Source organism: Seriola dumerili, unplaced genomic scaffold, assembly GCF_002260705.1.
Source record: "Seriola dumerili isolate Sdu_G_001 unplaced genomic scaffold, Sdu_1.0 BDQW01001815.1, whole genome shotgun sequence".
NCBI lineage: Eukaryota > Metazoa > Chordata > Actinopteri > Carangiformes > Carangidae > Seriola > Seriola dumerili.
Window position 1 is genome coordinate 782,131 of NW_019176070.1, and position 27,812 is coordinate 809,942.

The 27,812-nt window shown below is 38.7% G+C and overlaps 1 protein-coding gene across 3 annotated transcripts; it reads left to right on the forward strand.

Moving 5' to 3' along the window:
• The first annotated feature begins 6 nt into the window (after positions 1-6).
• Positions 7-27,812, forward strand: hook3 (hook microtubule tethering protein 3). 3 transcript variants are annotated; one of them, XM_022768699.1, is made up of 24 exons: positions 7-2,030; positions 8,073-8,158; positions 8,485-8,557; positions 8,891-8,941; positions 9,160-9,292; positions 9,443-9,510; positions 9,733-9,795; positions 10,374-10,457; positions 13,251-13,414; positions 13,535-13,675; positions 14,060-14,147; positions 14,339-14,452; positions 14,611-14,721; positions 15,061-15,145; positions 15,255-15,324; positions 17,925-18,065; positions 18,466-18,553; positions 21,422-21,456; positions 21,609-21,691; positions 21,909-22,009; positions 22,145-22,249; positions 22,777-22,848; positions 23,533-23,669; positions 23,842-27,812. In XM_022768699.1, the coding sequence occupies exons 1-24, from the start codon at positions 1,974-1,976 to the stop codon at positions 23,852-23,854; spliced, it is 2,163 nt and encodes a 720-aa protein (XP_022624420.1). In that variant the 5' UTR covers positions 7-1,973; the 3' UTR covers positions 23,855-27,812. The 3 variants fall into 3 exon arrangements, with proteins under 3 accessions (XP_022624420.1, XP_022624419.1, XP_022624422.1); XM_022768698.1 differs by having other exon boundaries at positions 25,399-27,812; XM_022768701.1 differs by lacking the exon at positions 23,842-27,812 and having other exon boundaries at positions 23,533-23,673.

A 27,812-nucleotide genomic window follows, 5' to 3' on the forward strand; every position in this document is an offset into this window, starting at 1 on the left:
GTATAAAATGAATGAGTAGACTCTCAGACTGTCGAAGTGATCACTTGAAGAGCTCCATTAGTAATTAATACTGGTGCACAGTAAAGATGCAGTTGTCATTCTCAAGCTTTTTGAATTGTGACCCTGTTAATGAACCAACTGCCATAGCTTGTGTGGAGAGTTTTCTGGTTTATTTGACAATCAGAAGACAGGCCAATAATGAGTAGTTATTTAATTTTAGAAATTATTTTTACACCCGTGTTCCTGTAAAACCTTTCTCGGCATCCTAGAGTTACTATGTCCATGAGGGGTCTTGACCCTAAAGCCTAAAATGGCTGTTTCAGAGTGGTAGCTGAAACTGTATCCAGGCCATTTGCTTTCTTGGGGCTCTATTTTCTGAGCCAGCATTGGCCTTCGTGTTCATGAATAGAGCTTGAGGTTCATGTGCTGGATAACGACTGTAAAACCCATTCAGTTTGTTTGACAGCTGTAGATTACTAGAAAGGAACATCAGTTCGCGCTTGGAATGTTATGGTGAGGTGTGGCACATGTCAAGCCATGTCATACCTTTTTGCAGTCACCTCCACTTTGTCTCCAGGGTGTCTGAGCAACCTCCACCCTTTTGGTTTTGGGTAGGTAAACAAAGGGCAATGAGAGCAGCATGTGTTGTGAATGCTTCTGCTGTTCTACAGCTGAGAACCGGTTAGATGAGAGTCTTCGCCTGGTGGGAAAATACTGTAGCTGCTGGAAGAGTCAATGCTTTCTCAGGATTGAGAGTTGTCAACCAAAAAATGCCCTTAAGTGACTGAAGCTATGAAACAATCCTGTGATATTCTTTGATGGATTCAATAACGACTCATCAGTCAAGATCTCTGTCGAGACATTCAACATTTATTGGTGTGTGGTCTGCTCCTGTGATGTTCTAGACAAATCTGTGTAAGCATGATGCAGACTTGTCTGAGCACAACCCCTCTGTCTTTCTGAAGGAAGTGAGTCAGCTGTGCACTTTCCCAAACTTGACACTGTTCAATGAAATGGGGTATATGAGGCAGCTACTCATATTATGGACTGCTTCAGTTTTGTCTGCAAGTCATTGGGTGTGTTATTGAATTCATGTACTAACTTTTTCAATTACTTCTACATGTTGTGGGCATGACCATCATCTAAGCTGAGCACTCCTAGAATGAATGAAGTGCTATTTTGTTTGTCATAGCTTGGGAGCAAAATTGCCTCTTATAAATGGCAAATGAACATACCAGTGTTTATTATTATTAGTTTTTTTAGAGTAGTGTCTATGCATGACCTTTGTCACCAGATGTACATGTCCACCAGATGTGACCATTTCAAACAAAATAATGTTTCCCCATAATTGTAGTTGGATACATTTTAGAGCCCTGAAAATTAATTTTGTTAGAACATATACTATTTGTTCCCACCCGTTGAGGCTGGACTTGCCTAAAGGGCAAACAGGGCAACTGTTACTTCCACCGAGGGTCTGGGGCCAGGTCCCAGGTTAATCTGTGTGGCATTTACTTTGTGGTTATATGATAGAATACAAATTGGAGATTTGTCTGGTAATATGCACCAATTAAGCACAATAAAACTGAAATGGTAGGGGCTAACAGGTCATTTTGGCTCCAGGTCCCCCTCGTATCTTAATTTGTCCCAAGGAGTGTTTTCTTTCCCCTCCTTGCCCTTGAAAGTGCCATTTAAATGAGAAGCTTAATGTGTGTCTCACTTAAATGTTCTCCATGTCCCTCGTATCCTAGAGCAAATTTTCTCCCGATTGATCTTTTTGTCTGTAATAGTGGGAGTTTTCCTTTAAATACGCTGCAGACTCCGCCCACCCAGCCCTCCTCTGGCAGACGCCGAAGTAGCGGAGCAGCGAACCAGACTATTGGCCAACGGATAGCCAGAGACCTCGGGAGTGTATGAAGCCGACTATCAACTTCAGGCTCAGTTCGCCACTCAAAGTCAGTCTACATTAGGTAACAATGAGTACATCGGAGTCATTGGATCGAATGGAACTCTGTGAAAGCCTCTTGACATGGGTAGGTGATGAAATACGAAGTTTGGGGGCTTTTTTTCACTGACAGACAGCTATTCGGCGCCGGCGATGCTAGCTAGCACACAGGGCTAATACTAGCTCGATGAGCTAACGAAGCAGACTAGAGGAAAATGACACGGGCTCACGCTGGTTACGTATGCAGGCCAGCTGTTTGCTGCTTTAGCTGCTGATGTGTTGCTTGCTAGCCACCAGCAAACCACATACCAGAATACAGAATAGCACAATTTTGGTTCTAGCTAGCTCTGTGCAACCGGGTATTTAGCTAGCTCAACTTTCTTAATGCTCTGTCGTATGTTGTAACGGGGATCAAACGGCAGAGACGTTGGCCTTGTTGTTGGATTGAGCATACAGTATAACGTTACAGCGCTGTCTGCTTTGAGTCTGAATTCCTGTCATTGTTGTCCAGTGCATCATTATGTCCGCTTTCCCTTCCCCAATCCTTCTTGTGACTAAAACTGCCAAATGCAAGGTAGCTTACCGGGCGTGGATTTACAATGTTACACTAAATATTACTGGTCAAAGCTTGAAAACGATTTTAAGTATCAAGTGGAAAAAAGGCATTAGACTGTAGGATCACGTGCTACCTTTTGGTACATGTTTACATTGCTGAAATGCAGCTTTGTGTTAAGAGCTGTGGCGATATTGATCAAATAGATGGTTGGCATAGTACCTAGGTATCAGTAATGTGCTAATGTTTTCGTTATGACTGTCTTTGATGCAAAATTCAATCTAAAGCAGAGATGGTTTATTAGAGAAGAGAATTCGTTGCTGATGTGCATATGACAGCCAAGCAGCTAGACATTCACAGTTCATGTCATTCCTCTTCAACAGAATTGTGACTGAGATGACATGTGATGGAAACTGTGCATACATGTTTAAACTATACACTACTGGCGTAATGTAAGAAGTGTATAGTGCAAACATGCATGTGCTGTTGGTTATAGTGGAGTGCCATAGTACAGGCAAACTACCATGCTTCTGCACAGTCATGTGCTTCCTTACATGTCATTTAACTATGCTTGCAATCAATTTGGTGATTCCCTCTTGTGAAACAGAGACGTAGGCCCTTCAGAACTAGTGTGCTGAACATGAGCAGAAATAAACACATGTGCTTCATTTACAGCTTGAATACAATAAAATCAAGTTTTTCCATAGTTACTCTTTGTTGGAAGTGAAAGCTTTGAAGGAAAAGATACATTCAAAAAGGTGGTTTCGGTACAAAGTGTATTATGCAACTTAAAAAATATAGTGGATGTGCAGTCACAGCTAATCTCCCTCCTGTATCTGTCAGTGCATCACTGTCACCTCCTCCTCTCGTTGTCATAGCTTGGTTTATGTATGACAACCCACAATGGCCTTTCTTCGTGTCCTAGTATTTGTTGTGGCTGGCAAACATTTCTCACATACCTGTTAACTGTGAAGTCGCAGTGTGACTGATTATTACTATAAGGCATTAGGCTGTACCTTTTACAAAATAGCCATGGAAATAACCAAGCAACTGTTTCTGCTTCAGGTCAGTGCAAGAGAATGGCCACATAGTCTTGATTTAAATGATGCTGAGAAACAAGAAACTGGATGTGTTTGATTATTATAGGTTGTGTGTCAGAATGCCGAAATAATAGCTGCTTAAATAGTGTTACCACATCCACATACAGAATATAATGTGTTACTTCCGGAAAAAATGTAAGCAGTTACTTTTGAACCCTGTCTTCATTATCTTACTGTTCTCAATAAAGATGAATAAATAAATAAAGGGAGATAGGATTTTTTGGGGGTTGCAGTCAAGGCAACTTATCTTTTTAGATTTAACCATTAAATCTGCCTGTCAGCCAAAAATCACTGTGTTGTACTGACAGGTATTTCTTTTATTTTGTCCATCTCATTTATATCAATGAGGGTAGGATAAATAACAGAAACATCTCTGTTTACTGCAGTGCAGTTCAACATCACCACAAACTGCAGCCTCTAAAATGATCATACAGGTGAATCTACACCTCTCTAAAACAATAAAAAAAAAACTGAACATAACTCTCCTGAAGGTAGAACTGTATGTATTAGACTGCATTAGTTTTAGCTTGGTGTATGTAATAAACTGACAACTAAATGTATAGTTGCTATATCAGCTCTATTCTTTTCATCTGGTGGATCTTGCATGTTGAACAAACCCTACAGTCTATGGTACAAACCAGTGAGTCTAATAAGATAAAGGGGAATAATGGGATGCAAGTGATACAGTTTTATCTCATGACGCTACAGTCACTGGGAAATAATGATGAGTTTTTCCTTTTTACTCTTGGTGCATATAATAGTTTGTTTGTATGAGAAAATTCTTCATTTCTGTTGAGCTGAGCTATAGCCTTAGCTGGCCGATACATTCTTTCTGGTGTGGACATTTGGGTACCTGTGACAATCACTTCCCTTCTGAATCTAAGCGGTGGCTTCTGCAGCCCATTTTTTTCTGAGTCATGTGACATACAGTATATTTTTTTTCCACAGCACTACTCTCTCCTTTCTAAACTGTTTCCACAAATCCGTAGGTGTGGATTTCCTTTTTTGACCTCAGTCTGCCCTATCTGTGAGACTTGTGTGTGTCCATACTTCAGCTGTTGCCTATTGGCGAGTTTAAGCAAGCATGATTGTTGTTTTTTTTTTTTTTTATTGCATGAGTTTTGTGGCTTTTCAGAACTGAACACATATTCATTTCTAATAGATTAGAAATGTAATTTATCATGGGAAAGGCAACTTTTGGTGAAGCGCTCTTTTATAAGCCCTTTAAGCAGATTGCTACGGATGATATGATCAAAGCATGCTGATTGTAATCTAGAACCACCGTGAAACATGAGCAAATCTTAAACTAAACTAGAGCCTCAGAATGCCTCAGGTCACATGATGCTTTTCTTCCACATTAATTGGTTTTCAGTTATTACGTTGCAACTCACACACATATTGACACATTAAAAAGTTAAATATGCCTCCATTTCAAAATTTAAATGAAACAATAAATTAAAAGCAATAACAGTCCATATTACCAAGGCTGGAGTATAAGAAAGTCTCAAATTCTGAAGTAGTGATTGTGCAAATACCGTTTGGGAAATGTAGACAGAGTTTGCAGTATTATAGCATCCCAAGCGTCAAAAGTGACAGTTAATGGTTCAGATGGATGTTGCTGTTGAAAAATGTAAGCCTAGTAGCTATGAGCACTGCAGCAGGGTAAATATTAAAGCAGTCATGTGTAATAATGAAGGCAATACAGAAAATATTATTCCAATATATGTAGTAGTGGTTGTTGACCTCCTTTTATTCTGTGGTCAGTGCTTCAAGGTGATTAATATCATCATAATAAGCTGATTGGGAGGTGATCCTGTTGACGCAGGGGACGCATGGCTTAGGCCAGAGCTGTCTGAAGAGTTCTGATGTTACAAGTGAAATTAACAAAGTCCGGATAGCTTCTATTAATTGTTGTACTCATTCACTGACAGCTGGTACCCTACAATATCCTAAACGCCATAAAGCCACTCACCTGCAGTGCTCCACTGTGGCTTTTCAAGAGACATCACATGGGCACATGTCCTTTTTTAAAGGCTTTGTATCCAGTGGTATGTATGCTGCAGTTTTGTTGATGTAACACGCAGTCAAGCATGTGGAGCTCACGTGGCCATTAGAACGCATTGCTGCTTGGGAACAATAGTTTAGGATGTAAATAAAGCTAGAGCCCTGGAAAAACTGAATACTCACCCACAAAATGCAACAGATACAGTAAGCTTGGATGTGTTGGACCTTTAGTAGATTGAAGGTTAGCTGATCAAACACGTTCACTCATCAGCACTGGCCACGTGTTGATCAAGCTTCCAACCTGACATCAAGCATATTATATGTCAAGGGCCACTTATTCGTTTCATTTTCAAAAATGCTTTATAACAATCTCCAGCTGACAGCTGTTGAGTGGCTGTCAGGTTTCTGTTAATGCTTTTGTTGGATGTGTGTGTGTGTGTGTGTGTGTGTGTGTGTGTGTGTGTGTGTGTGTGTGTGTGTGTGTGTTTGTGTTTGTGTTTGTGTTTGTGTGTTTGTGTGTGTCAAAAGGAAATGATGCAGACCAAATGCTGCCATGGTGGAGAGACATCAACAAGTTTAGAGCAAAAGATCTGCATGCAACCATTTCTACCACAATGTTTGTCTTGTTTCAATAATCTACAATTCTGTGCTCCAGATTTCTGTTTACATGTTTAGAATTCAGTGATTTTTCACCTGTATGAAACAACAATTTGACACTACATTTTTGACACCAGTGGTTTAATTCCCACTCTATCTACACAGATACATATTAAAATACAATGCCATCTAACCAGTATTGTATGGAAGTTTAGAGGATAACGTATCATTATAGCAAAGGGTGTAATCTTGCTTAAACTGTAGTATAAATCTGGGGGTGCTTTTGTAGCAGAATGGGTTAAATTATGGAGTGAATACTGTGTTGGTAATTGAAGTGGTTACGTTTTTCTCAGTCTCTCACTGGTAATTGATGTTATGTAATGGGGGTATTGTTTTGGTTCTGTTGTGTGTTGGCTCTGGGCCAGTGGCTGGCTTTAGCTACTAGCTGCCTCGCTGACACAGGGTACCCCTAAGGGACTGACCCTAATTGGCCCCTTAAACGTTATTTGGTGGGCATTGCTCCACGTAAAAAGACAAGAGCCAAAATGTCTTGAAGCTTACATTTAAGAAGAGGTGATGCACCTAGTGTTCGACTGTGAATCTTAAGTAAAACAGCAGTCTAAAAGCTTTTCTATTTAGATTATCTCAGTTTGTCTAGGAATGTTGATGTTGTTAGTGCCATGTTGCCTTTGTGCCATGGGAAGTTTGTCCTTTCTGGTTGAGTGTCAAAGGTCTTCTTGTTATGTTTACTGGTATCCCACTCTGTCTTTGCTAATAAATGATTGCAATTGCAATTGAATTCTGCTCAATATCTCAGACCTAGAGAACGAAAAATTAAACAAATGAAGTACAGTGAATTCACTTCACCTTTTATAGTTTAAAGTCATTTAAAATAGACACTCGCATTAGTGCAAGTCAGTAATTGGAGATGGTGTTGTTATTGCATCATGTTTATTTTAAGAAAATTGTGTAAACAGTTCTACAGCCATAGCCATGGGTTTAGATGGCAACAAGTGAAATGGCATTTTCTTGCTAATCTAACACTTTAAGCTGCTTCTCATAGTAAAATCTTTCCAGTCATAAGACCTTTGAATTGGTTTTATATTGGAAATGATAAGTTGAACATATGTGACAATAAACTTACCTCAAGCTTGAGTCTGATTTAAAGTGCTCTGGTCAGTTCACTTCAACCCAGTTACCCTGACTAAGGGCTTGAGAGCTGCATGTTGTATTTGAGCCACGTAATGAAAAGTGAGACAGACAGAAAGATGAAGAAGGTGCAGGCAGAATTTCAACCTCGTCATTTTCTTCCTGTCAGAACTTCAACATTCCTTCTCTCAGTTTCCCCTCTTCTTTTGGCATGTTGGCTGTTGGTATATAGACTGAAGAATATTCACTTCTGTCTGGGTAACAGACTTTCAGCCCAGAGGGAAAGAAGCAGAGAAGAACATGAAGGGTAGAGAGAGAACAAAGACATATCAATTGAGGTAGTTCAATCGGAAAAAAAAATCTTTGAAATTAACGACAGAGGTGACATAAGAGAAACTGAGCAACGATGATAAACAAAGTTGAGAGGGAATTTGCAGCAACAGTAAGTCAGCTCCGCTTTGGTGCACACAGTAATATATTTGAATCACTCAGGTACCCTTGAGGCATGTAACTCCCACCTCCTCTAATGGAGCTGCTAATTGGCCGGCAGGTAAGACTGTGGTTATAGTGGGCAGCTTCGAGGTGTTCCTGAAAACAGGATGTCATAGCTTTTCATGTAAAATGCTTGTTGAATATCTTGAGCAGGTTATATTGTGGGTCAACATAATAAACTACATAGTTTTATCCTTCACCCAGCACTCAAAGTTTGTGTCTGTTTGTTGTTTAGATCCAGACATTCGGAGTGGAGGCTCCATGCAAGACAGTAGAAGACTTGACGAGTGGTGTCGTCATGGCCCAAGCTCTACAGAAAATGTAAAGTTTTCATCCTTACAATATTTGTTATCAGTTGCATTTTTATAAAACAAATTCTTTTTATGTTATTTTACATTGTTTATGGCATATTCTGAAATGTTTGACAGCTAATGTACTAAAAACATTCAGTAAGACTGGCACTCCATCCCTGCAGGCCCGGCCCTTTTCTCATACAACCTCCTAAACCTGCAGCTTCATAAAATGCCATATCTTGTTATAAACTTGCCACTTTGTCTGTGCTTTGTTTATTCACAAAATCACACTTAAGAAGAACTTCATGCTCTCAATCCCTGTCCTTTTCTTTGTCTGAATTTTTTTTTTTTTAGAGATATAGTGTATTTCAATGACGCTTGGATTAGTAGAATCAAGCCAGAGGTTGGAGACAACTGGAGGTTAAAGGTAAGAATCAGACATGATTTGGATGGATTAGGATGCTTGGTTTATGTAATTTTTTTTTTCCAATTAGCTGAATGATGTAGCAAGTGTGAATGAACAATATCTTTGTCTAGAAATATTAATCATAAAGGTATGTTGGTATTGCATGTTCCTAATAACTTAGGTGATCTCACTGCTTCATTGTCACCTTTAAAAAATATAGCATCATTTGATATTGGTTCAGCATAAATTAGCAATCGGTATTGTAACATTTTTTGTCAGTCTCAATTTGAATCACTATCATTGATATTTTTAATATTGTGGGTAAATGTCTACATGAGTACTCTCTTCTTTCAGGTCAGCAATCTAAAGAAAATTCTGAAAGGCATCCTAGATTATAACCAGGAGGTAAGAGCAATTAACTGTATTTGTTTCGAAATAAGAGGTTTGATCAGTACCAAGCATTCAGACGTAAAGCGCTATGTTGCTGGGCAGGAGAAGTTCAGACTGCCTACTGCACACTTAATCCTTACAGGCCTCATAATCTAATTTTCATATCATGAAAGATTTAGATTATTTGAAATATATATTTATATATATAGATAACATCTGTTACTCCTGTCTAGGTTTTAGGGCAGCACATTAATGACTTCACACTACCAGACGTTAACCTCATTGGAGAACACTCCGACGCAGCAGAACTTGGGAGGATGCTACAACTTTTACTGGGCTGCGCTGTCAACTGTGAACAGAAACAAGGTGCATATTCCATATTCTGTGTGCGTTTTCGCTGTCTGTGATATGGAAGTTTATATTGGAAAACAATGTTCTTTTACATCACATTACGTTAACAGCTGACGCAGAAGCTTGAATTTACCTCGTAAATGTTTCTTTTTCTGTGTTTTCCAGAATACATCCAGACCATAATGATGATGGAGGAGTCAGTGCAGCATGTTGTCATGACAGCTATCCAAGAGGTAGACGATCATGCTATCTAGACCGATATGAAGTAGTATTTGCAGATGATAGTTGATTAATGAGAATAAAGTGGGATTGGTCAGACAGATTTTTTAACATAAAACAAGCTTGCAGGTGGGATTGGGATGTCACGTCTGCAGGATCAGATGTTAATCCTGTGGGACTGCAGGAAGGCAGTCATCTTCTTCCAACCTTTAACCTATTTTTGTGTGTTTCTGTAGCTGATGAGTAAAGAGACTCCGGTGACGGGAGGAAATGACTCGTATGTGGATCTAGACAGACAGGTATGGAGACTTTATTGAAGCTCACTGGGCTGGCTCTTAATGCAGGTGCCGTCAATAGGATCTCATATTTTAGAAAGACAACACCTTCATTTGTAATTTCAAGTAGTGAAAACGGTTTTACATTTTCTTCATTCTGTCTAGGATTCAAAAATATTTAATTTTAAATGTAACTGCCCTGAATTAAATAGAATTGACTTTTAATGTACAATATTAAAATCTTTGAAATCACACATAGACACCCTCCAGCACCTTTTCCACTGAAACCTCAACACAAGTGTGTTTACTTTCAGAGCATTCACAATAAAACAGGACCCTCAACCCACGTCTTACCCTCTTCCTTTTTGGCCACAGAGCTGTAAAACAGCTGGATCTGTGGAAAAGCTTGCTTCAACAGAACCATGATACTACTACGTCAACGTTACTGTGTACATACTGCTTCAAAAACACCTCAGACTATTTCTTGTATTTGTATATCCCCAGATCAAGCATGTCTGTGAGATGTAAGTGAGTGTTTCTGTAGTCTCATCCAAATGGAAATGAAATCTGCGGGGTTTTGACTTTGATTTTCTTTCTGTCAGCTGAAAAAGACAGTTGAGGAGCTGAACGACGCTTTGGCTACCAAGGAAGAGATCGCCCAGAGGTGTCGTGAGCTTGACATGCAGGTTGGTTTATTGCTGTGGCAACTCCCCATGTCGTAAGCCCTTTGAATGCTGATTTTGTACAACATAGCTGTGTGTGCTGTTAGTCACATGTCTGAATAACCTAATCTGAAAGACTTGCCCTGACTAGTGAGTCTGACAAGTTAGTTTTACATTTGCACACTATTAAAGGGTGAGTGTGTGTGAATAACGAGACATTAAGATAAATGGTTATTATGACACACTGAAACGAACGTCTTGGTAATTCCATCATAGTCATCAAAATATTAATCAAATATCAGTCTTGTTAGAAGAATTCCATTATGTATATGGTCTGCCGCTGTAGTCAGAGGTATAATTTCAACTGTTGAATATCAGTCATTAATCTTGAACATGATCATTTTCTCAAGACAGTGAAATTTGAGACTGTTAATCTTTATCTAAAAAGATCAAGGTGAGACATAGTGTAGATAAATGAGCATTTTTCTTGTAGTTTGCAGCAATGTAGTTAATAGTTTATTAAGTTGAATATATTCATAGCAAAAAAAACCACTTGTATAAATACATAGTATTCACATCCACCCAATTCCGTTATATTTTTACTTTCTTTCTGTGATGTTCATATCTTTTACTATCTGACTGATTTTGTCGTACTGTTTTTGGTTACACTTTAAAAGCAGCTCCCTTTTCTGCATAATTGCACCTTAATTAAATGGTATCAAAACAGCTGATTAGCTGATTTATGTACTGTGGATACACCATTTACTTTTAAGATTTTTTTTATTTTGTTACCTTAACAATTATCAGTTGTGGCAAATAGAAGGAAGATCCATCCATCTTCATAGAAGATGATTATATTTGATATCATTATTTAGAATTTTTTATTTTTCTGCCAATGACACAGAAACAGCAGGAAGATGGAGCTGTACTTTAAAGGGTTGCCTGATCTCCTGTTGTATTAATTCAGTTTCCTCTTATTTCCTGACTATTTCAATACTGTGTGCCTTGCTTTAAAGGCCCTCCATGTCCAAGAGGAGCGTGATAGACTGAGGTTAGAGTTTAATGAGCTAGAAGAGAGGGTAAATCCAAACTTTCTTTTCTTTCTGTCTCTTCCCTCCATTCATGGCGTGTGGTGTGTCTAATAGTCCTTGATTTTTTTTCAGTCTGCTTGCACCAGCATCCCTTTTGGAATCCAGATCCCCCTTCTCCTAACAATGTGTGCATGTGTGTGTACACGTTTGTGCACAAGTGTTTGTGCACACGTGTACACGTGGTCCTCTTGGGGCACACCAGCCACAACTGCAGTTTTGTGTGGGTGTGTCACCCCTTCAATAATAACCTCCGACCCTTTTCACCTTGTTGTGTTTCATGCTTTCCCACAGCTATAATAGGCAGCAAGAGGAAAAGCTTGATTTCGGACCAAGAGGAAGGAGTCATTAAATGGCAGAACTGTTGAATATATGTCAAATATTTACACACTGTATATTATTTACATGTTATGGTATAATTTTGGCTTTTTTTCTCTTGTGGAAGTACACATCAAGAACCTTTTTTATTTAAAAAATATGATCACTAAGCAATCAGCAGCACCACTGCACATACTGTAACTCAATACCTATATAGGAATGATGGATGTTTTTAGGAAACCTTTTCTGGTTTTGAGAGTGAATATTTGAGCCCTGCCTTATTTCCTGCTTTTTGAGCTGTCCTGATCACATCTTTGATGTGATATAAGCTTGTTGCAGTGAGAGAATTTTCACATTGGTGCAAGTTCTCTGAGATTGCTTCCACATAACAGTGTTACTGCCATTTAAGTGGCATACATTTTACACACAGGAGTGTTAAACAAAATAAAAAGGCAGACGTAGTTAATCATGTTGTGCTGGCTTGTGAATATATTTGAAAATCCTACGCAATGGAGTCTACAGGTTTAAGAAGCAAAGTTCATTTTCTAAGTCTAGATTCTACCAAAAATAATACACAAGCTGCACAATAATCAAAATTTCTCTTGAACATTGAACTTAACACAAGTCTATACAGTGGTGTAGGACTAAAATTAAACCCAAAGTACTGCCAGACTGGTGCTCCATGAGGCAGAAGGCATTAAATAAGATCCCTCTCTTACTCACTTACAGTTGCTATGTAATTTGTGGATATCACTTACACTAGTCTAGGCACATAAAAAGGGCATTTATTTTAAAGTCCCAATATTTTGGAAAATGGTTATTGGCAAATCCAACAACAATCAGGGATTAGACATGGTGGTATGTGGTAGTGAAAACAACCAGCTTCTGCTTTGCTTTGTGTGGAGAGTTTGATTCCCTGTCTATCACATTGAGAAGACAACATCAAACCATATGTAGCCCTCTTTAATGTTGGAGCTTCTTGGTTTGTGTGTTTGTTGTGTCCTTGCTTTGTAACTGGAGTTGATGCTGCAGTGATTGTGAATAACCTGGTGGACTGAATGCTGTAAAGAAACTGTTACATATAGATTTGAGTAGCTTGAGAGATATAAATTGAAAGTTTCAGTGCATTTCCCTCCCTAACTTGTTTCCCTTCTCTGCCTCTCTTCTCTCTCTCTCTTTTTAACATCATTTCCATCTTCACCTCTCATGCTCCTATCATCCTATCCTCCATGCCACCCCTTTTTGTTTTTGCCTTTTCCTCTATGTTGCACCTTTCTTATTATCCAAATCCCTGTCTTCTCCTTATTCATCTGATTCTGTTTGTCTCACTACTGAACCATATCCTCCTGCCCTTTCTACTCTTGTGTATTTCCATTCTTTGCCTTCCTCTTCGCTACCCTTCCTCCCTCAGGTGGCAGCCCTGCAAGAGGAGAAGAGCAGTTTGCTAGCAGAAAACCAGGTCCTGATGGAGAGACTCAACCAGTCTGACTCCATAGAGGATATAAACAGCCCAGCTGGACGCAGACATCTCCAGCTGCAGACACAACTGGAGCAGCTACAGGAAGAAACTTTCAGGTGTGGAGATGCTAGATGGAAAGACATTTTGTGACAGAAAAAGTGAGAGCTGATTTTACTGATGCTGATGACTCATATGTTCAGATTTGAAAGATGATTATTGTCGCTACTTCATTTTAGGTTGGAGGCAGCAAAAGATGACTACCGGATCCGTTGTGAGGAGCTTGAAAAAGAACTTTTAGATGTAAAGTCACAGAATGAAGAGCTTGTGTCACTGGCTGATGAAGCCCAGTCTCTCAAGGATGAGATGGATGTCCTTAGGTAAGTTGGGATGTAAAATCTAAGTCCTCAACATAGTGTGATTACCTGAGTAAAGCACACTAAAGTAAACACTAAACAAGAGAAGAGATTCTAATCATTGTTCACAAAACCCCCAGAGAATCACCTTGATTAAAAACATGAACATGGCACTATTGTTAAAAAAAGTCTTGCACCAAAGACCTAATGGATGTGAAAATGAGTCAAAAAAATAGAAGATGACAAAAGACAAATAATGCATTGTTGAACCACTATCCTGTTATTTCAGATTTCCTTTGTCACAGGTGTGTCACTATATAAACAGAGTTTTAGAAAAGCTCTCTGCTTCCTCCCCATTGCAAATATAACATCACAAAATGAAACCATCTGTTGTTTTTTCCCTCGTAGGCACTCATCAGACAAAGTGTCAAAGCTGGAGGGCACAGTGGAACACTACAAGAAGAAACTGGAGGACATGGGACTTCTCAGAAGACAGGTACACAGTCTCACACAGACAACAGACAAAATTGAATATATATTTTTATTGTGAGGAGTTTTACTAAATTCTTCTCACGTTACAACACATCCATTGGTTTGTAAGAAGCATTTAGTTTTGATTCATCACAACATGTAAGACACAAGATGGACAGTGCAAACGAAGCTTATATTTCTGTCGCTATTTTTCAGAATAAGCTGATGGAGGAGAAGAACACAATGTTAATGCAGACCAACGTCAGTTTGGAAGAAGATCTACGAAAGGCAAATGCTGCCAAGGGCCAGCTGGAGACGTACAAGAGACAGGTACCCAACCGACAGCCATGTTGACTTTCACATGTAAAAATCATTATTTACATCACCCCTGGCTGGACTATGTAACTGAACTTGCTTCGATACTCTGTTATGATACTCACTCACATGATCGATAATGCCTTCACTTGAAATGTCGCCTCTCTGCACAGGTGGTTGAACTTCAGAACAGACTCTCAGAAGAATCTAAAAAGGCTGACAAGATGGAGTTTGAGTATAAACGCGTCAAAGAAAAAGTGGACTCCCTGCAAAAAGAAAAAGATGTGCGTTCAATTCACTTTATTAATGAATGAGTTAATTAAGCTGGTAAAATGATAAATGTACATTCTCCGTAGAAACATCCCACAGTACATGTTCTCTGACCTATTTTATAGATGGAATCAGATATATTAAAACCAGAAAAATGTGCCTAACTTTGTGATTTAATAAGTAAAGTAAGATCAGAGATGCAAATGCCACATTTGCATAAAGTTATGAGAGTGGTAGCTAAGGGGTTGACATATGACAAATTCTATTGGCATTTAGTACATTGAGAACTTTCATTCTAGATCCTGCTTTATGTATCTCTTATTCACATTCTTTGCTCTCTGTCTCCTTTCTAGCGTATGCGGACAGAGAGAGACTCGCTGAAGGAGACTATTGAGGAGCTGCATTGTGTTCAGGCTCAAGAGGGACAACTTACATCAAGTAAAGAAATGTCGTAGTGGCTAAAAAAAAACCATCAATCTCAAGCACTCAAGTATAGCCTGTTTTATCATGGTTTACCCTGTAATAACACCACTATCTGTTTGCCCAGGTCTGTTCCCATTGGTCAGCAACGACGGCTCCGATTCACTGGCTGCTGAGATCACCACCCCAGAGATTCGGTATGACTTTTGAACCCTACTTAAGTGATTAAAAAAAAAAAAAAGAGAGAACTGGTGATATAGATTTGTTGACAGAGTACAGTTGTTATTTAATTTATTTATATTCAGTAGGTTAGTTATGTAAATGGATGTAAACATCCTGATTTACAAAGGAAGAAATATCACAGCAAAGTATGTAAAAAGTATGTAAAAGAAAATTCATCTGTATTGTGTATTTTAGAAATACTGTATATTGTGATGCAAAAGACAAAAGATTTTTGTCCCTGCGTCGCAAATTGCATTTTGAAAACCCATCATTCTAGATGAAGGATAAGATTCGAAAGGTGCTTTATAATGACAGGGGCCGACAGTGGGATCCTCTCTTGATGTTGCTGATCGTGTGTGTGTGTGTGTGTACAGTAATGTCCGTGGTGCTGTAGCCAGATGGTCTGTAGCTTTCTCCTTCTCTTTCTGCCATTTTAAGGTAGATGAGAGTTTGTCCTAAAAAGAGCCGTCTCTGTAGTGAGTTATGTAATAGTTGTGCGTGAGTTACATCAGCCTGACTGCTGCTGTCCAAGAGGGCTGGGTTTTCTGCTGGTAGTCAGAAACTGCCTGGATTTTATCTCAGCACTTGTGAACCTAGAAAAATGTGGATTTACATTGAAATCCTAATCGTCCAAAAGCTGCTTATGAGAACCAGTCCAAGCTATTCATTAGCCTTCATAGGTAATGAGAAGCTGTTGTATCCTGAAGTGATGTCATATCCTGCAAGTGTTCGAAGATCAAAGTAAAATGTTGCATCAGCAATGTTTCGTGGGAGATGTCTAGAGAGAAGAACAGTGTTTGAAAAACAAACTTGCTAACTGGGTACTTTGGTGATTCATGTTCATTTATGTCTGTTGGTTGTCAGTTCAGTGTCCAATAGTGAGTGTGAAAAGTAGTCTGTGCCTAATTCAACCTGTTGCTTTTATGAGCAGCATCTGGAGTTGATTTTGTCAGTCAGTTTTTGTCTAAGCTGAACACAGCCAGGAAAACAGCTGGAAACACAGTTATTCTCTCAAGTCTACTGTAGAGTAGGAATCAGAACTCCACCAGAAGAAATCCAACAGTGTTGATGTGATATTTTTACCCAATAAGCTGCACTGGAACGTCCTCTCAACTCTTACTTGCCCTCCTTGGCCTAACCTTTACTAGCCAGCAGCTGTGAGTGTGTCTTGAAACATTTAGCCAGTTCTCCAGTTGGAAAAGAGTCAGCAGCCACACCCTAAAAAAACACAAGACTCAAGTAACAGGCTGTGCTCAGTTCTGTCAACAGGAAGATCAAATCTGTTGAGTAGATGGGCTGAAGCAAGCCGGGTTATCTGAAAAAGCCACGCTATTTGGAAAAGTGAATAAAACATCAGAAACAGACAGATTACTAAGATAAACCTTGTGTCCAAAATTCATTGCCTGATTCACTTCCAGGCTGCCTGAGTATCAGATGCCTCCTGCGCTGTCTATTTTAGTGTTTACCTGAGTACAAAGACTCAGTCCTCCTTATTTACTCCTCTTTGTACTGTGTGCATTGCTGTTTGTTTGTTTTTTTTTCATATTTTATGAGAAGAGAAAAAAAATAAAAGGGCAAGTGAATGTGGGTGCACAAACAGCAATTCAACTAAATTAGTGTACAGAAGAGAAGATCATGGGAACACTGAGCAGCCTTCTAAACACATTTCACACAGATCATATTTTACCACTTGCAACTTTGAATATTACCTTCTTGATTTTGGCAGTCCCTCACTGCATTTCACATTGTGGTTGTAAAGATACAGACGCTGCAGACTGCAGAGGAAACACGTGAACTTTAGATGATGCAGGAATGCAAACTGGATAACAGAACTGAAATAAACTTTTCAATAGTTTTATCATCAGGGAGATGGTTCAAGTTATAACATCATCAGTGACTACTCAGTGGCAGTATCAGTCAGTATGACGTAGTATTACAGCAGTATTGCAGTAGTGTTGTTGTTGCAAATGTTACCAGAGCTGTTATATGATTCTATTTGCATAATAGGTGTTTGTAGAATTAATTAAGTTTGCCAAGTACTAGAATAAATCACCATCTTATATTATCTTCTTATGTTCTTATATTGGCACACACACACACACACACACACACGCACTGTGGGCCTTGTCTTACACCCCGTGCAAAGCACCCATCTGAGCACTCATGGATGTGTTTGTCTTGAATTGAGGTGTGGTTGGGCGCATAGTTTGTCGCAGTATTTCACTGTTATTTTAAGGGCACATTTTTAAAAAAGTAATGCGTGCCTACATAGGTGGATACACAATGTGCGTACACTGGCATTCCGGTTATGCACAAGTAGAGTGTGCTGAAAATGTGGTTCAGATGTTTGGATAAGTCAGGTGGAACCATACAGTCTGTGGGTGGAACATTACAATACAGACCTCAGAAGGTCCATTATCCATTATTATATGAAGGAAGAAAGAGATATTGAGGTTAATATTCTGTAGGGTCGCTGATTACAGTTTCATAACAACCAATATTGTTTGTTTCAATGAAATGTGATCAGTTATCAGTGTTGTCAGAAAGGAATTAACTCTCCGGTTTGTTTTGACAGAGAACACTTGATTCGTCTTCAGCATGAGAACAAGATGCTAAAGCTCGCCCAGGAGGGATCAGACAATGAGAAGATTGCGCTGTTGCAGAGTCTACTGGAGGATGCCAACAGAAGAAAAAATGAACTGGAGACAGAGAACAGGTCAGAAAAGCGCGTAACGACATGCAGATTAGCAGCATTAGCAGCAAAAGAAAGGAGGCTGAATTGTTAATAGCATTTGCCAAGGAAAAACACTACTACATTTGTTCTCAATATGTAATTGAGCTAAAATAGAGCAAAGAGAATAGTTTACTACCTAGAGTATCTTGATTTGTTCATGTTTGAGAGCTGTATTGTTGACTGTGGGGAAATTGTGTTTCCCTGTGTTAGAATGTGGATCGATCTTCCATTTATTCCCCCACAAATATTTTCTTTGTCTATACTAGCCCTTCAGTCAGTGACCTTTTAGCCAGAAGCCTGCCTCTCTGATTTTTTTATCTGCTACTGTACAGCTTGCTGTTAAAACTATGTTGTAAGACTGGTCTTTCGTGACTTTATCAAGGTTAATCAATCAGCGTTTGATGGAGGAACAGAGTCAGGTAGAGGAGCTACAGAAGAATCTTCAGGAGCAGGGCTCCAAAGCAGATGATGTAAGTAATGAAATGTGTGCGTGTGTTACTGTGATACCCGCTGAAATTCCTATCATACCACACCTGTTGAATAAAGATCGTCGACAAGACCGCAGTACACTGCTCCTCCTGAGGGCTCAAGGTGTTTGTATATTTTATCTAAAAAAAATAACTTGCAAAAGTGAAAAGGTCACTTTTGATTTCTTTTTGATATTACTACTACTTACTAACTCCTCTTAATATTAACCATTTCTAACCCCCATTGTATCTATGGTGTTTTATTTCTGTTGTGTGTGTGCTTTTACTTTATTTCCATGTGGTATTTAGAAAATGATTAGTTTTCCTGGGATGTCTACAAGCCTTGTGTCTTTAAAACATTTGACTGGGTTAAGAGCTCTGATGGCGTCAGACCATCATAATAATACAATTTGAACATATTTTCATTAAAGAATAAAATCCACACATATCAATTGAAAATCTGCAATGCAAATTTATTCTTGTTAATATTAAGATATTTAACTTATGTCTCATCCTGAAACACAAAAGGGAAATTTTTCCATTTCCTTCTTCTCTGTTCCTTGTGTCCCTTCAAACCAGTTTCTAGTAGAGGACTACTGGTATGTAGGAAGAGGAGGTTTGGAGCATCTCCCAACAAGCTTTATGTGTGAGAGAGAGTGTGCATGCATGTTTATCACAATCCATGTGTGTCTTTACTAAATAATCAACCTTAATCAAAAACATTTAATTTCCTTTGTGGGGGTTTCCAATCGCCAGCATTAGCAGTCTTGCTTAAACTATCTTTCACTCAAGATGAACAGAACGTTCACAGTATTTTCAATATTTTATAGATGCAGTTCAGTTTATAGAAATAAGAACACAATAAACAGAGGATGCAGAAACTGTTTTCATGAATGCATCATCGCAATTGTGGAGGAAGACCTTTTTATGCCTCCGTGCCGGTGACAGCCAGAGCTGTTTTTGGGTTGTCTGTCCGTCTATCCATTCATCCGCCCGTCTGTCCCCCGATTAGATTTTGGTGGCCAAAGGTCAAGGTCACAGTGACCTCACAAAACATGATTTTGGCTCTTTGAACGCAATATCTCCAGAACTCTTCAAGGGAATCCCTTCAAATTTGGCACAAACTTTCACTTGGGCTCAAGGATAAACTGATTAGGCCCGGTGATCAAAGGTCAAAGGTCACGGTGACCTCAGAAAACACTTTTTAGCCATTGCTCAAGACTTCACTCAGCAATTATGACAAAATTTCACACAAATGGTTAATATTTTATATGACTCTGGATAAATAGGGATGTAACCTGAAACTAGTCTGGGTGGCGGAGGCATACAACCGCGAGGCGGTTATTCTAATTATTTATGTAAAGTTATAATTACAGTATTAGTCATTTAAGGAAGCAGCGTCGGATGCAAAAATGGGAAAGACAGATCACTGTATGGATGTAAAACCATCCACATTTGGCAGGGCTGTGATTCTTGCCATTCGTTAAATACTTGAACATCTTTTTTTTTTTTTCAAATGATGCTCCCACTGTCAGACAATAGTAAGTATATCTTTGTGATTCCCGACAAGTTCCCTCTTCTACATTCTGCTCTTTCATGACCTAGAGTTTTTTTGACTTCTTGAAACAAATGTGTCACAACTCAGAATGTAATGAATTAGCACCTTATGAAAACTGTGCATAATGCAAAGCCAATATTGTTTTAGATATGTCATATATATTTTTAGAGAATAAAATAAGAACTCCATGATACTATTGTTTGCAAATAAAATTTCAACTTTGATGGCCAGAATTCTATCAAGAGTCATTGGATTTTAACCTTGTATTGAGCATTTTACTGCTTTTAATGCATTTCTTACACTGAGTTGTACACATGTAAGGGTCACGTTTTCTCTAGCTGAGTGTTGACATTCTGCAGGCTCACTATCCTTTCCTGTTAGAAATAGAGAGGTGTCTTTACTCAGTCCTTAGTCAGACACTACATGTACATTCTTCCTCCTTGTAGAAACCCACCTCTCCTTGTTCCTTGATGCTGTTGCCTTCTAGTTTAGAGAGCCAGTCTGAGCATGCAATCTTCTCTGCACAACTCTCCAGATTTGAACTTTGTCATGGTCTTGCTGCACAACACCTTAGATACCACATGGAGAGTGGTACCGCCTATGGACACAGAATCAAAAAACATAAGAATAAAAACAATTAGATCACTCATCTAATTTTGATTGTCTACCCTAGAAAATCAAATCGTATTATCACCCACACAGTAATGGTTTGGTGTCTACGTCACTTCTCTGTTGATTCCCTCCTTCTGATCTTTGATGCAGTATAATACCATTATGATAATATTTTCCAACTATTATTGACTCTACACTTCCCTCTGTTGGATATCATGGGAATTGTTCATAATTTTATCAAATCTTTTTAACCCTAGACCAGACAGACACTCTGCTGAACCTGTATAAACTATGTAAAAGTATTTGCTATGTTACAGTGATGCTGCACATATTATCCCAGGTGCCTGATCCCATTAATTGTAGGTTGGATGCTATGTTACTACAGAATTTATCATTATCATTTACACATTATTAAAACTGCATAATGTAATAATAATTATTGTTTTAAATATATATATATCATATTTTTGACTTGTAGTCAGTAAGCTAAACTGAACAATTTCAGGGACTAACATCACACACAAATGTGGCCGCAGGTTTAAAATTAAAGACCTGACGTGTGCTGCAGTTCCTGCATTTATCCAACAGAGTGGCTGTTTATTTATTATATATAATATTTCTGTTTTTGTTTTTTTTTTGTTTTTTGTTTTTTTGGAGATGTAAGATATCTGTAACGTAATTTTCATCTTGTCTTTTTTTAGTCTTCCATTCTGAAGAAGAAATATGAGGAGCACATGTAAGTGATCTTTTTACAGACCCAGAGCTGTTTTAATTAGTAAAACTGAATTTGAAGAGAATTTAAAGTGTCCTTATTATTTCATTCTGAGCTAATTCGTGAAATATTTAATATAAACCTTTTTGACATTAGTGCTTTGTTCTTTCCATCAGGGAGAAAGTACGAGAGTTGAACAATGAGTTGTTGAAGAAAAATGCCTTCATCGACGAAATGGAGCCTAAATACAACGCCAGCTGTGAGTTTGGAGCCCTTTCAGATTTGGAGTGTGAAGTGCACTTATAGTCTGTTGACCTTCTTCTTCGTCTGCAATTAATTCTTGTCATTTTTAAATTTGACATTAATTAATGTGTGATGTCACTGCGCAGATATGAAATATTCAATTCAGAAGGAAATGTGTGAAAAAGCACAGGAAAGGAGGATTAAACCAAATCTTTTATGTTGTTCCTTCTCAGCCCAACGAGTAGAGGAGCTGGAAGAGGCCCTGAAAAAGAAAGATGACGACATGAAACAGATGGAGGAGAGATATAAGAAATACCTGGAAAAAGCCAAGAGTGTCAGTCTATTTTATATTGCTATAGGGTCAACAGAAATATCTTTAGCACACTGTACTGTACTCACTGATACTTGCTCTAAGTGTAGGTAAACAAGAAAACTGTGATTGTGATGTGACTGAATGTTTCCTCTTCAGGTGATCCGGACCCTGGACCCCAAGCAGAACCAGGGTTCAGGTCCAGAGGTTCAGGCCTTGAAGAACCAGCTGCAGGAGAAGGAGAGGATGCTGCACTCACTGGAGGTAATCAGTCAGTTGTTGAGCGGACTCAACAAGTCAACTCATAGATGATCTGAGAGATTGTATTGCATTGTAGCAGTCTACTCTCTCTTGCGTTGTGTGATGAATCAGGTACAATCATCACTGTCTATGATGCCAACTAGCCATTTATTCTGATAGCAAGAGATTCATATGAGGTTTCTCACAGCCAGCTAGGTAGTAATAAACTCCAGAAATTGCATAAGGAGTGTACAGCCGACTGGTATAATTGCAGGGGCCCAGCAGAGGGCGCTCATGTTACACACAACAAACCAGTCTTTGTGGGAAATGAATAATAATACATTATAAACAATTTTAACAAAAATAGAATAGTAACAGTGGAATTATTAACTCTGCTACATAATCACACCAGAAAGGGAACAGACTCTGGAGAGGACAAAATGTTTTTCATGTGTATAAAAACACAGTGGAAGTAATTGGACATCCGTCTGTAGCTGAAAACATTCTTGCATTTCTAGAATTTTTTTGTCTTTTAATTTCTCTCCAAACAGAAAGAGATGGACAAGACAAAGAGCCAGAGAGATTACGAGGAGAAACTGATTGTGTCAGCCTGGTACAATATGGTAAGAAAGACTTAATACAGTCTAAGACTGTAACACCAGTCACATGTATCAGTGGTTTGGACTAGCGTCCCTTTTTAATTGTGGCACACACTCATGTACAGCTGATATTTAAGGCTAAGAAATTAATACACAAAATTCACTGATATGATAATAAGCACTGAAGAACGGACAATATTTTAAAGTAAATGTGCAGATAATGATTGCGTTGTCAGCTCACCTATTGATATACAGAACATTTTATCTTGTTTTAATGTAACATGGAATTACACATTTTTTGTGTGTTGAATTTTTAATACTTTAGACGTCTCTATTATACAGTAAATATCTCTTTTTCATGTAGACCCAAAATAAAAAGTCATCAGGCATTTTAACCACTAGAGGGCAGCAGAGACTTTTCTGTAACATTAACAGGAACTGTTTGCACTGTCACATATTTGATCAATAGCTGGTGTTAAATTGGCACTAATATTGTGTTTGAGCAAATTCTCTTTCTCATGCATCAAGGTTAGTGCACTGATTATAGCTAATTATCTGGTGACTCTCTTACTCTTTGTTGGAACAGTTTACTGCTCATGCATAAGCTCTGGCTCATACTGGTCTATTTAATCTCCATCTACTTACTGTTTCTATACTGATAGTGACTATTGAGACCATTAATGGGACTTCCTCTTTATCTTTTCCCAGGGTATGTCTCTGCAGAAGAAGGCGGCTGAAGACCGACTCGCCAACACCGGTTCTGGTCAGTCCTTCCTGGCCCGGCAGAGACAAGCCACCAGCACACGCCGCTCCTATCCAGGCCACGTCCAGCCAGCTACCGCAAGGTAGATGGCAACAGGGCAGAAAAATACTGCGACAAACTACCTTACAAATCCCCTGAACTTACATAAAGTAGATGCGCCTTTTTTGAGGCGCACTATTTCCATTCATTTCTAATGGAAGTTCTTGTTTTCCTGCATTCTGCCTATTGATTATCTTTTTTTTCTTCTTGATCAGATCCATGAGGTAGAGATGCCAGGCAAGGCTGCCCAAATCTTGCACCACTTTTTTCCTGACTAAGCACATTTTTCCCAGACTCCTGTGATGCCAGGCTTCTACCTATTTCACCCCCAGTATATTTAATAGGGTCTAACTAATCACTCCAAAACACCTCTCTTCCTCCCTTTCAACCACTGACCTTCCTCAACCTGTACTCTGTGGCAAACTTTTGCCAGGCAGGTAATCTGAACCCCAAGGCTGAGAAGGCTTGCATCTTCTTGACAAGTTACTGTCATTTTTGTGTAGAGGATCCGCTCTGCCTGTTCATGCAGTATTTATGCACATCTCTACCTGTGATAACATTTGAGGTTCATGGTTTTTTTTTTTTGTTTGTTTTTTTTTTTACTTGAGTTGACAGATCAGATTTTCTATCCCGGGTCATCTGTTTTAACTCTTCTGATGTAGCTTTAAGAAAGTTAACAGCAATTTTCTGTTACATGTGTCAATGTTTCACTTGTGATTCAAATGATGATATTTTCAAACAGTTGCTCCTTTGTTTTGTCATTGTGTTATAGAGTGTTGAGGCATAGGAAGATGTATAGTCATCACATGTAAATGTTCCATTTTCTTGCTAAAAGTTCTGAGTGATTTCTAATGGGACTATATGGTTTGAAAAAAAAAAAAAAAACAACTGTTGGCTGGTAAGTGCAGCAATAATTGTGAAAAGTATTTTTTCTTCCAAGGGAAAAAGAAAAAGTAAAGTTGTTCCAGAAGGTGTGATCCACAGCTGGGTAGATTGTGTCAAAGATCAGTGTGCTACGTTATAGTGTATACTGGTTTTCTTTATGTTTCTTGACGAGCCACGGTTGATCAAAGCAAGAAATGTATTAGTTCACATGGTTTTAGCTTTACCAGCATTTACCAGGTTGTCTGTGACAACACCTTTTGTGCCATAATGTTAAATTTAAATGTATTTATCACAGTATTTGGTTAATATTTTACTTACAACACTGCAGACTTACAGGCCCCCCTTACATAGGAAGAAATGTGTTAAAGGAAAATCTAGTCGTGAGGTGCAGTAGTTCCTGAGTTACAGATCCTGTGGCTGTCTGGTTGAAACTGCATTTAGTTTGTAGGTTGCTCCCAATGCCAATAAGTCACCAAAAAGGAGGCATTTATTGAATGCAGCACACTGAAGTGGACTTACTTTCCATATAATTTTAGAATGACTTGATTGCTATCATAGTAGAAAAGGTGTTTCAAGGTGTGTGCTAAGGTGTTTCAATAAGCACCGCACAGTACTGCTCATGCCACTTTACGTAGGAATCTTGAATAGGTATGCTTGTTGCAGCTGTTCCCGTCCCTTCTCTAACCCGTCTTTTCTTCCATTCTCTTTACCTTGTCGTTGTTTTTAAGGCAGCATCGTGAACAATCTCTCGTTAACATGATGGACCTGTAGAAGCATTGAAATTAACCCCATTAATTTGCTGTGTATCTGTTAAGATCAGGGCCCTGATGAGAACAGGCCCTGTCATCTGACCATTATCTCTCTCTCTCTCTCTCCTCCTTCAACAGCAATGTCACTGCATGACTGGCACACCAATGAACTGGCCAAGCCTGGTGTGGCTGGGCTAGGCTGAGGCACTCGATGCATGAACTACCTGCCTGCCTACTGTTTGCATGACTTTGCATTGACTCAAGCCTGTGAATAACCAGCGCACCCGGCTGCAGCATGAGCACTAACAACCTCTGCAGTGTCATGCATTGTAACCTCCAGACAAGCCTGAGGAGTGATGCAGTCAGAAAAAGAATACCCTCACGCTCCTTCCCCCAATTAATCTCCTTTCCACCCTTCCAGCTCTCGACTCCTCTTGTTCTCCTGCTCTTTGTTATCCTCTCCATCCCCTCTCCTCTACCCCTCCTACTTACTCTTCATGGACATGCCTGCTTGTGCTTCCACACTGCATCAAGTCTGCTACTATTCATGCGCCAGTATGTTACAAACACCTAGGACGAGGGCAGTATATCGCAGTATAGAGTCTTTTCTGTAGTGCTTGTGTGCAACTTGACGTTGGCTAGCTGCTTCAGAATACCTCAATGACATATTTCCACATATCTGTTTCTATTTCCATGGTCGGAGGACAGTTGACATCAGTGAGAGAGAAATATTTGAGAGGTGTAGCCTGCAAATTAGTCTGCATAACAATAAAGAAGCCAGCTCCCCTTTTAACTCCTGAGTGTGTATCTCCTGCAATGGTTCTGCCAGCCTCTCCTCAGTATGTTGCTAGATGGCATCTTAGAAGTGCTTTTACCTCAAGTATTAGAGAGTACAAAAACTTGTGGACTAAAGGAGAGTTTATGGGGCATTACTGGGTTGCCCTGTAGGCTTTAGGACGGTTTGCAGTAGGAGCATAGGACGGCAACATAAGTGTTTTAAATGAATAACAATGTTACAGACATGCATTTTATACAGGATAAAAGCCCCCATTAAGCTTACTTGCAATTTCTCTTTAGCTGTAATTGTTAAATGTTAGTGTCAGTGTAGCATCTGTTTCTTTGTAAGAATGCACATTTATACCCGTCATGTAGTGTTTCTGATGTCGGCTATATTGTAGCTGATCACTGTGTTGTCTGTTATTTGTCTAGTAGCAAATAAGTGCACGTTGTCTCATGTGTAATACACTATACCATAAAAATGAATGCCAATTTGATAGAAACATCAGACTATTCAAAAGGTGATATGAAACTCTACATTAGCTCTTGTAGGCTAATGTATAGCACATTCATTTAGTTGGATTGAAAGGGTTAATCAGTTAAAAGATGTGGAAAGGGAAAACGATTGCGATTTCAAAAGAAAAGTTTTGGCATTAATTGTTAACGGAAGAAGCTGACTGCTCAGACATGCAGGGTTAACCGCAAAGCAAGACATGAGTTACAGCAGACGCAAATTATAGTTTCAGTAATAGTGAAAGTTAATTTGGAGTTGATGTAAGTCATACTGTACTGTTGTGTAGCAACTGTCTTATTTAAATTTCACTTCCAGAGCTTATGTTGAGAAAAAGGGCGAGAGAAATAAAAACCTGGACCTGTGAATATATGCATATTATAGGCATAAATGCATACATTTGTTTAAATGGAAGAGATGTTTGAATGCTCCAATTTAGTGCCTTTGCTTAAAATATGATATAAAAAAAAGACTTTCTGGTCTTCATAGGACTAAAGGCACGTTGCCTTTAAAGACCAGCTTTATTGTTTTATTTGAAAAGATAAAAAAAAATGACTGAGATGGTCTTAAAACTCATCCACATGATGAATATCTTGACTTGTATTGTTTAGATGATGTAGGCTTAATGAGGGGCTTTTTCTTCTCTGTTTTTAACCTATTTTACTCATAATTGTTAAATTGTGTAACCTTGATTTAATTCATGCCGTGCATTTTTATCTCAATGGCTTATTTATTCTTTTGCTGCTTGTACAGCGTGTTGTTACATTTTTTTTTTATATTAGTAGTAGTATTATATCACCACTTATACTGTTACAATGGAGGTGAAGTTTCCATACGGCATCAAAATACTGTTAAATACTTGTATTATGCAACAAAAGGAGGAGAAGGCTTGTAGTAATGTAGTGTTTGTCTCCATCTAATGAAAATGACACAAAGGTTATAATATGAACAGTGTCAGCTCAGATCAGTGTATATGGGAGAAAACGCTGTACGGTTATATTTACCTCCATTCTTGTCAGGAAATTACTGTGCTAAGAAACTTATCATATTTGAAAAGGAATGTTTTCTCATCAACAAAAAAAAAAAGCACATTTAACATTTTTAATCACTGAATCGTTAGTGAATTTACCGTGACCCTATAAATTATCATATTTTCCAGTGTTTTAAGTGACAGCATCAAAGACGGGGGCCTTGTTTGTGGGGAAAAGGGTTCATTAGTTGTTGTGGATGCACGTGTAACTGCATTAAAAATGACATTAGTACA

Bases quoted from the DNA above. Each gene is read 5' to 3' on its own strand.
- hook3 (XM_022768698.1), top strand. From the start codon at position 1,974: ATGAGTACATCGGAGTCATTGGATCGAATGGAACTCTGTGAAAGCCTC. The intron at 9,796-10,373 runs GTATGGAGACTT...TCTTTCTGTCAG, and splicing joins ATGTGGATCTAGACAGACAG to CTGAAAAAGACAGTTGAGGA. The intron at 22,010-22,144 runs GTCAGTCTATTT...TTTCCTCTTCAG, and splicing joins ACCTGGAAAAAGCCAAGAGT to GTGATCCGGACCCTGGACCC.